This window comes from Condylura cristata, unplaced genomic scaffold, assembly GCF_000260355.1.
Source record: "Condylura cristata isolate star-nosed mole 26May11 unplaced genomic scaffold, ConCri1.0 scaffold00012, whole genome shotgun sequence".
NCBI lineage: Eukaryota > Metazoa > Chordata > Mammalia > Eulipotyphla > Talpidae > Condylura > Condylura cristata.
Window position 1 is genome coordinate 52,093,162 of NW_004567113.1, and position 10,164 is coordinate 52,103,325.

A 10,164-nucleotide genomic window follows, 5' to 3' on the forward strand; every position below is an offset into this window, starting at 1 on the left:
TGGGGCTTGGAGAATGAGGGCACTTTGGTGAATAAATGCTCTTGTTGACTATTGAGCTCACAGTTCAGTCACTCTTACAAGGCCATTTGTGCACACAGAGCAGACACATACACATGTATTGTCCTGTTAGGAGAGCTATAGACTCCCACAAAATAACATGGAAACAATCAAGAAGGGCCCATTCGCTGCCCAAAGATAGCCTCTGTTTACATCCGGTCAATTTTCACATTTCTTCCCCTGGACAAATGCCTTGTTGTTGGTATTATTTTTGTAGGGCTAAAGTTACATTGTCCTCATGCAGATGTAAGCATGCACATACAGCCTGGAGGAATCACAGAAAAGTAGTCAGGTGTCTGCTTTCCATCCATTTACTCCAGTCTCCTGGGTTCAGATTGCATAGAGGTGACTGTGCTGGGGGGATTTTAATTATAATGATTTTTAAAAAGATTTATATATTTATGCATACAGAACTGTGGTACAGGCCAGAGATGCAGGGGTGGTGAGAGGATTCACCAGAGACAGAGTGGGGAGCAGAATAGGCAGATGGACGAAGTACACTGCTGAGGGGAGTAGCGGGCGGGTCAAGAGAGGTCTGCTGCGCCATGTGGTGACCTCCAGGGCAGGCGGGGATCGAACTCATGCTGAAGTGGTTGCAGCTTCTTTGTGCTGTGCTTTAACCTGCTGCGCCACCAGGGAGGACCCTCATAATGATTTTTTGCTGCAGTAAGTGAGTCTTTAAAAAGTGGGTTGCACCTTAAAAAGGCAGACTGAACTGAGGACTCAGCGCTGTAGGGAAATCTGATGGTGTCTGATGTTTACTGGGGTGGCTGGGTTTAACGTGCCCCACAGTGGTGACCCAGCGCTGTGTTTTAGTTTGTAAGAAGTCTTTGAATTCTCAACCCATCCCCTTTGGGTCTCAATAAAGAAGCTGAGGTGACAGACTTGAGGCAACGTCTTAAAAGAAATCTGAATTAAAGTATTTCTGTAGGTATTCCTAATTTCTTTCCCAGGAAGGGATACTTGCCTAGAAGAAGGTTAGCTTTGGAGGGTGTTTGGTTTCGAGCATGTGAGTTTCTTGCCTATCTGGCTCAGGTGCGTAGCTTGGCTTAGGGATTAGAGAGGGAACATTTCCTACTTGCAGGAATGAATGGTTCTTTAGTTGGCGTGATGAAATATGCTCGTGCAGAACAAACACCACGTTGGTATCACAATTAGCCAAGGGGGAAAAATCAGCTGAAGACTTCAAGGTGTAATCTGGAAGGACAGAACAAGGACTTTTAATGGAAGGAGGAATAATATCAACAGCCTTCAGAGAGGTCATGAGTGAACAAGACATATTCCTTTTTGGGATGGGGGGTTGGTCTGGCTGGATTGGACAGCTCTTCTCTGGAAGAGAAGATTATTTAATATGTGCTGAGCCTGCCTAGTGATAGGTATTATTGCCTCCTTTTTACAGAAAAAAAACCTGAGGCCCAGAGTTTTCTAGAGTCGCAGATATCATGTCCACATTGTGAACTCAGGATCAGATGATTTGGAGCCATAATTTAATTTGCCTAAATGAGGCTATTTTAAGAGCAGAGGGGAGCACGGTGAGGATTAGGCCAGTATAACAGCTGTGAACTGGAACTCTCTGGGCAAACCAAGAGGCCTCCAGCCTTTGCTCTCTGATTTTAACCGGAAGGATAGAATCATGTTAGGGAAAGCCTGAAAGAAAATTAGCGAAGCCATGTCAAAGGCCAGGCAGCAGCACTGTGCAGAAGATGAACGGGATACAAGAGAGGCCACAGAAATGACTAGTGGATGACTTGTTTCAAAGTGGGTTAGATGTGATGAGTGGGATGATGGAATTTGAGAACAGTGAGATTTACTCTAAGTCACAATGAAATTTTTCACACCTGCCCCAAATGGAAAAAAGTAAACAGTGATTCTGCGCGTCCAGATGAGAAGTTACCTGGTTTGGTCATATTTGCTTCGTCTACCTCTTTTCTTCCTCCCATCCCCCCATTTCCCTTTTCCAGAGCACTTAAACACTAGCAACCTCAGTTCACCTTCCCCCTTGATGTGTATTTCTCAAGAAATGGATATTTCTGATCATCATCAACCTACCGAAATGAATAAGAATTCTGATTTTTTACAATTAACTCTCTAAGAATAATATCCACATTTTCCCAATTATTATTTTTCTTCCCTTGAATCCTAACAAAGAAGGAAGAAACCAGAAAACATTGTGACTTAATGGACGGGATGAGGTTGGCTGGCTAACAGGGATGGAAGGAGAATTTAGAAGAGGGAAAGTGTTCACTGAGCAAGGGGAGGAAGAGATGTCGGGGCCTTTCCTCTCCTAAACGTTTGAACAATCTCAGACCCACGGAAGATGCCCTGGGAGGGTGTCCATTTAGCAGAGCAGCTCAGCCCTCTCTGCTTCCAGTCACTGACACAGCAGCGAAGCTGTATCTTGGGCAGAACCTCTCGTCACTGGGCGCTGTCTCCAGAGCAGCCGCTCAAGGTGCAGCTGGCATGACTCTGAAGGCCTTAACCTCCCTAAGCTTGTGATGGCACACCTGGAACTGACAGAGACGCAACCTGCGCTCACCTTCATCCTAACCAGAAGACTCACACTTAGAAAAAGGACCACAGCCTGTGTCCAGTGAAGAGAAACTTTCTGAGGCGTGATTTGCAGCATCTTCGTTTTCAAATGCCCGATCAGCTGTCAGAAAGGATCACAGCTGTGATGCTGATTGAACGTAGGTTTCGTCATTTCAAGCAAGGCGTTGGTTCCTTAAACATTTTTTTCTTGATGAAACGTCCACTGAGACCACCGTTCCAAATGACAAGAAATGTCTGGCTTTGTTTCCACGCACGAGCTATTTTTCTGTCAAAGGCAGAAACAGCTTTCACTTTGGAAATCTGAATCAGGACTTTTAAGGCAAAAAAATTATCCCCAGTGAATCTAGACCAGAGAAGGAAGATCAGAGTCAACGTGGTAATCTGAGACCCTCCCCCAGATGGGCGTCTGCAGGAAGTGTCAGGGCCACAGACCCTCCACAGAGGGTTTCTGTTTTCACTAACTTGAAGTTAAATGAAGTTGGCGGAGACGCTCTTCTGGCCTGCAGCAAATCCTACCAGCTCTTCCCTGGGCGCTACGCTGGGGGTAGTACCAAGGTCTTAGCCAGCTCTGTCTTAACCCTACCTGAGGCATTTGCCAGTACACCATTTGCCTGAGAGTGTTTTCTATAAGTATTTTGCCAGCAAATACTTGAACTCATCATTTAGACCAGCTAGACACATGCACTTTTCAGATTAGAAAGTTCACTTCACAGGGACGCTTTACAAAGACCTGTTCTCAGGCTTGCTGGCGACCACCGAGCTTTGGAGACCGGTGTGAGAAGAGCAGGCAAGGAGGGAGTGGTAGCAGTGTTGTACTGCATTGCATTTTGTGGCAAGTTTTCTGGATCCAAGTATCCTCTTCTGCATTCTCGTCTATGAATACAGAAACCCCCACCTTTGAATGAAGATGTCTTTGCACATTGCAGTTTATATTCGTGCCAACCCATCTTGCTCCCCAAGTCCCGGTCAGCTTGCTTGTTAAGTGGATGAAACCTCTCCTGAAAACTCAGTCAATCTTCATCTGGCCTAAGCTGGTAGGATAAGCTCTAGGTAGAAGACACAGAAAATGTCTGGGAGACTTCCTTGGCTAAGGTCTGCTGCGCCCTGTCCGTCAGCTCCCTGGCCGGGGATCGAACTTGTGCTGCAGTGATTGCCGATAGCTTCACAGTGCTGCGCTTTAACCCTTTGTGCCCAAATTATATTAGTTAGTAAGAGTCATTTATAAAATACTATGTAAATGTGAAATGATTAAAGAATCAGTTGTTCTGTGGTTCCAAAATTAAGAAGGAGCAACTTTAATGTAAAATTTTATCTGGTGACTAACGAGGTGGTGTGTGGATTGCTGTAAACATTAAGGCATACTGTGAAAACTCAAAAACTCTTCAAAGTGGCAATGTATCCATTCTGCCACTGCCAGAGTAGTAAGTCAAAAATATTTGTTGGGCCTTCCCTGTTGGTGCAGAGAGTTAAAGCACAGCACTAAGAAGCTCAAGCCACTTCAGCATGAGTTCGATCCCCGCCTGCCCCAGGTGGTCCACATGGCGTGGCGGACCTCTCCCGACCTGCCCGCTGCTCCCCTCAGCAGTGTACTTCGTCGATCTGCCTGTCCTGCTCTCCACTCTGTCTCTGGTGAATCCTCTCACCGCCCCTGCACCTCTGGCCTGTATCCAGTTCTGTATGCAGAAATAAATAAATCTTAAAAAAAAAAATATTTGTCACCTATTCTTCAGTTCTGGTCAGAGCCTCGTTCATCCAGGTATTTGTCCACATTAAGAAAAAAGGAATAGAGAGCTGGAAGGGGTCATGCTTAGTGAATTAAGCCAGAAAGAAAAAGAAATATACTGGATGGTTTCACTCATAGCAAAGGTGTAAGGGATCAGAAGGACAAAAATAGTAATTGTAATAAAGTAAAAACTAAAATCAACAACTATAAACCAGAGACATTCTACAGGGGAAGAGAAGGGAGTAGAATCAAAACCGGGGTGAGAGAAGCACATGGGACTATGGAGATGGCATACAGGTGACACGGTGGTGGGACGTCTACAGGCATGACAGCCGAGATGAAAAAATGCACAAAATGAAGAATGATGTAAAATATACATATATTTAAAAAAAATAGGAATAGAATTACATTAATGTTCTTAGAGGTATAATAATTGGTGAGTATATACAGGCCTTGCTTTTTTGAAATGCATCTTGTGTTTTTACTGAAAAACTAATCTTGCTATTGTTTTGTGGTTTCCCTTCTAGATGCTATAAGAAAAATACTACAGAAGAAGTTTGACTTCTTAAATAATTGCAAAGAGGTAATTTTTATTGATGTAGTTGTTATTTTTTTAAGATTTATTTATGTATGCATACAGAAATGGGGTACAGCCAGAGGTGCAGGGGTGGCGACCCCAGCAGAGACAGAGCGGGGAGCAGAACAGGCAGATGGATGAAGTACATTGCTGAGGGGAGCAACGGGCAGGTCAGGAGAGGTCTGCTGCGCCATGTGGGTCACCTCCAGGCCAGGAATCGAACTTGCGCTGAAGCAGCCACACTTGGCTTAGCTTCACAATGCAGCACTCCAACCCGCTGCACCACCAGGGAGGGCCCGATGTATTTGTTATTAAAAAAAAAATAAGTATGAGACAAATTTGGGGTGGCTTGAAAGTAAACCTTTAAGCCAGGGGTTGCTTAATCTATGGATTTTGTAACCATTTTTTTGACTAAGGACTTGGAATCTGGAGACAACTTTTCAATCTCATTTGAAGGGCTACAGAAATGTGCAAAGTAGCATTTGCAGAAACTCTCACTTTTCAAGCTGAGTGGTTTTTTAAAAGTAAAAGTTCCTTAGGAGACCTCCCAACCTGAGAGATGTGAACTGCTCTAGAAACGAGAAGCTTTTAAGATCGTTTGTTGAAAAGTAGCCTTGCCGTTGAGCAAAGTGTGTGTGTACTTCTGGCTAGAATGGAAGCGGCTGGGGAGGAGGGAGGTAACCCCTAATTATAAAGGAGAAAGAAGAGAAGGACATGGATATATTTATAAGCAACATTCAGAGGAACATGGAAGAAAGAGTTAATTCTGACCCGATTTGCCAGTGACTTTGGGGCTTGGTGTCAAAAGGATGCCAACAGGGTGCCAAGCAGAGACAATGGGCAAGAACCTCTCACTGCCATTCACAAACACTTAGCTGGACACACAAAGCTCCCCCATTGCTTCTTATTTGTTTGTGTGTGTTTTGTGAACATGATCTCTATTTCAAACCAAATAGTGCCTGAAATGCTCCGCGTCAGAATTATAATGGCATTTGCCAACCAGCCTTTCTCTAGGTTAAAAACAACAACAGAGTGACCCATGTAGGTTTCTTAATGTGTCTTCTGTGCCTAGATATGAAAACATTGCAATAAGCATTGTTGTTCTCTCCGCAGTACAATATAAAGCACAAATCATTTATGTCCATTATAGCACGTTCAAGCCAGAAAGTGTAGTGTGTCTGTCTGTGCCATTCACCTCTCTGGGCTCATGGGCCAAACGAACCTAGGGACTTGCCCAAGGCTACACAGCCCCTAAACAGCCCCTACACAGCCAAGCTGGGGTTCGTACCAGACCAGTCTCACCCGAAACACCCCACCAGGGAGATTACATGCATGCCGGGCCCTACAGTACCTAATTGCGGAGAAACAGCTCTCCTCCGAGCGTCTGAGCTGTGTGCAGGCAGAACATGTTTGGAGCTAGGGTTGACCTAGAGGCGCATCAGATATGGCAGTGGCTGCTTATTTCTGGAAGAAACAGACAAACACAAATGGAGGCTCAAAAGGAGAAGATTTGAAATGATGGAGCCAGGAAGAAAAAGGAGGACCAGATAGACAAAGCTATAGAAATGCACAAGTAACCATAACAACAGTAATGATTTCCTCTCCCTTCATACAGATATCACCCCACCCCAAAGGGGGAGCCTCATAAACTGAGTACATGTAATTCATGGGAAATTCATTGTATCTTCTTAATTTTTCTATGGATTGGCCCTTTCTCGTCACTGACCCACCCCTGTCCTGGACTGCCGTTTAGGATTTGATGCTCTCACTCAGTGGCCCTTACCCCCTCAATTCATCAGTATGTCTAATTTGAAATTGGGGGGCTGTCACACCCCATACCCTTAGCTGCACACATGGGAGAGAATGGCGAGTGTGTCCACCAAGGCTTGTGCTCCCCAAGTCCAGGGCAACTCAGGAAATGGCCACACGAAGCCAGTCACTCTGAGAAGGGCCCCAGGAAGCTCGAAGGAGCAGTGTCAGCAAACGCAGGCTGGGCTCACCATGACAGTAATCACAAAAGTCTTCCTGGAGGAAGTGGTAGCCAGGCCAAGACTTGAATTTCATCAGGGGAAAAGAGATGGGAATAATGTTCTGGGTTAGGAAGCAGCTTAAAAAAAAACCAGCGGAGGAAGGAAGGAGTGAGAACATGCCGGTAGCCTTTGGAGACTAGAGTAGTTTAGAAGAATGGGCACATGAAGCCAGGGTAAATCAGAAGACCACATGAAGAAGATTGACTACAAAATGGTGGGAGTCCTTGGGGTGCTGTTGAACAGGAGATGACACTGGATTTTCACTGTAGAAAGGGCTCCAGGTCGCCCTGAGATTCTGTTTTATAAAGATCGGGCAGGTGCGTGTGACGTCGTCTCAACTTTAATTCTCTGTTCCCAACTGATCCCTTTGCTGATTCAAGGCCCTTCAAGAAGTCCAATGTGCCCTCCAAAGATGCAGTTCTTGACTGTACCTCTATGCACTGCTCTTCAGCTTCACATTCAATTTAAACTCCTCTCTGTGTTCACCCTTCTCTAAATGCGATTATCTTGTGCGCAAAATTCATGTTCTCGGTTGTGGCTAATCAAACTTTTTCTGTTTTCTTGTTGCATGCTGTGGCTTCCTCCTATAAACCCCCCAATGGCTTTGGCTACAACAGCCAGAAAGTGTATACTTGATTGTGCAGGTAAAGTTTTGCCTACTGCTCTTTCATGTCGCTTTGCCTAGAGTTGCTTTTGCCAGAATGTTCCATTCGTCACTGTCATCCCCACTTTGATGCTAATTTGTTCCAGTTTTGTGTCTGCCATCTTCTCTAGTCTTCTCTTTCAGCTTTAGTCAAGTTCAGGCATGAAAAGCAACACAGCTCTGTAAACTTGACTCTGCATTTTTTTTTTTAAAGATTTATTTATTGATGCATACAGAACTGGGGTACAGGCCAGAGGTGCAGGGGTGAGAGGATTCACCAGAGACAGAATATAGAGCAGAACAGGCAGGTTGACAAGTACACTGCTGAGGGGAGCAGCAGGAGAGTCAGGAGAGGTCTGCCGTGCTCTGTGTGTTACCTCCGGGGTGGGGGTCAAACTTGCACTGGAGTGGCTGTGGCTGGCTGGCAGTGCTGTGCCCTAACCCATGGCACCACCGGGAAGGACCCGACTCTGTATTTGGCCATTTTCCTGGCAGGTAGAAGAAGACAGTAGCCGCCTGGTGTCCCATATTCTGATAACGCCAGTCCCTGCTTCCCAGGTCTCGTGAAAGAGCCTCACACACACACACACAGATTCACCTCGTGATGCAAATAGGCTGAAAAGCGTGACCTGGGCCCTCTAGGGTGTCCCCCTTGCTGCTTTGCGTTACCACCCTGCTGACCCTTTGTTTGCCTTGCAGATCGTCATCTATGAGGTCGGGGTTATTTTTTGCGTCGCCCTGGGCCTGCTCTTTGTGATTCTGATGCCTTCGGTGGGCTTCTGCTTCAGTGTGTGTCGCTGCTTTAACAAGTGTGGTGGCGAAATGCACCAGCGACAGAAGAAAAACGGGCCTTTCCTGAAGAAGTGCTTCACGGTCTCCCTCTGGGCCATCTGCATCTGCGTGAGGCAAGTAGAATCTGGGACGGGGCTGGTAGCTAGGACAGTGAGGGGGGAGTGTCTTGTTTCAACAGTTCTGCCGTGAGCTCAAGACAAAACAGCAACAAAACAGAAGACAGATCAATAGTGAGCATGGAAGAGGCTTGGAAAAGAAGTCAGACTGGCCGGAAGTTAGCCTGCTCCTCAGGTGCCCAGACGTGTCTTCGAAGCCACCAGGTCACACAGTTTTCCACTGGGAGATAAGCCACCCACCTGGACTGCACAGGCGTGTCACCTCCCAGAGCCCCAGAGCCACCTGGGGCAGGCAGCCGGTGGGGGGACATATTGCTCTGTGTGTCCAAAGGCATCTTGAAAGCTGGAGAGTCTCGAAATTCAGGAGTCTGAGAATACTGCAAAACGGTATGAACTTTCTAGCAACACACCCCAGTTTTCTCGACTTCGCAATGAAGCCGCCACCCTCTTGCGGTCCAGCCTGTTTCTCCTGCTGCTGTCGGGTTTCCAACTGAGCCACTACAGGGAGGCGAGCTTCCTCCACTGGCCACCTGGCTGTGAATCACTGTTCCATGTTCCTCATTCAGTCAACTGATGGATGCCTCGTGTGAGACAGAACCAAGTGCCACGAACGCAGCCACGCTGGGCTGCAGGAGCCGGACACAAGATTTGCAGCAGAAAACAGAGTTAAAGCACAACATGAGTGGACTGGCCAGCTGAAATTCGACTAACCCAAAAGGGAGAGCTCCCTGAGTGTGGCCACCACCCGGACTGGTGACCTCCGTGCTTGGGGTGGCCTTTCATGTGACACCACATGGCCACCATGCAGCCCCGGGAGCCCTAGCCTGGCTGACGACAAACGGTCCCCAAAAGCAATGAGTGCAAAAAGCAGGTGACTAGAAACGATACTTAGATTTTTAAAAGGGGGCACCCCAAACACTTGGTTTTAGTGAAATATACCAGAGCGTTGGTCAGTCCAGACCACGGCAGCGTAGATTCCTCTGAAAACTGGCAGTGGAGGCGTGAGGGTGGGGGCTTACCTCTCGCTGCAGACCAGCTGTTGTCTCCTCTGAGTGATCTACCGCACCCCTGGTGTGATGGTACTAAAACTCACCTCGGGACCACCAAATAACCCCATGAAAAGACAGGAGTCAGTGGGTTGCCCTTAACTCCAAAGCGGTCCATTTTGTTGAGCAAGGGCAGACGTTGGTTGAAAATCGAGAAAATAGGCCATCGCCATGTCTGTGCAGACGGGATCCACGTGAACTGGTAGTTTACACCATTGTTTGACCCCAGACGGACTTTGTGTTTTCTCTGTGAGATGGGTGTGGGGGTCTCCCCACTCCCCTCCTTCCCTCTCCCCCGCCCCCAGCCCTGTCTCCTCTTCTCTATCCCTAGTCCTCCCCCCCCCCTTCCCCACTCTGTCTCTCCTCTCTAAGTAATTTGCACATGACTGTTCCTTCACACCGGACCCTGAAAGGCAGTTTAGGATCAGCTCTGGTCACTCCAGATGTCCTGCCTCCCTGCTTCGTATGTGAAGCACTCTCAGGCGGGCACAGGCTTGCAGCTGTGGGGTACTCCCCTCCTCCCCAGCCGCCAGGAAAATGTCGGTCACGGCCCAGAGTCCCGTCAGACTCAGCACCATCCTAGCACGTCGCCCGTCAGCCTGGACGTCCACCCTCCATTCGCCCAAAGCC

The 10,164-nt window shown here is 47.3% G+C and overlaps 1 protein-coding gene across 1 annotated transcript in view; it reads left to right on the forward strand.

Moving 5' to 3' along the window:
* The window catches only part of PROM1 (prominin 1), a 52,380-nt gene that overhangs the window by 11,482 nt on the left and 30,734 nt on the right, over positions 1 to 10,164 (forward strand). Inside the window, exons 2-3 of the mRNA XM_012724038.1 lie at positions 4,858 to 4,913; positions 8,280 to 8,485. Of these exons, the coding sequence (XP_012579492.1) occupies positions 4,858 to 4,913; positions 8,280 to 8,485 (262 nt within the window). The remainder of the gene's footprint in view (positions 1 to 4,857; positions 4,914 to 8,279; positions 8,486 to 10,164) is intronic.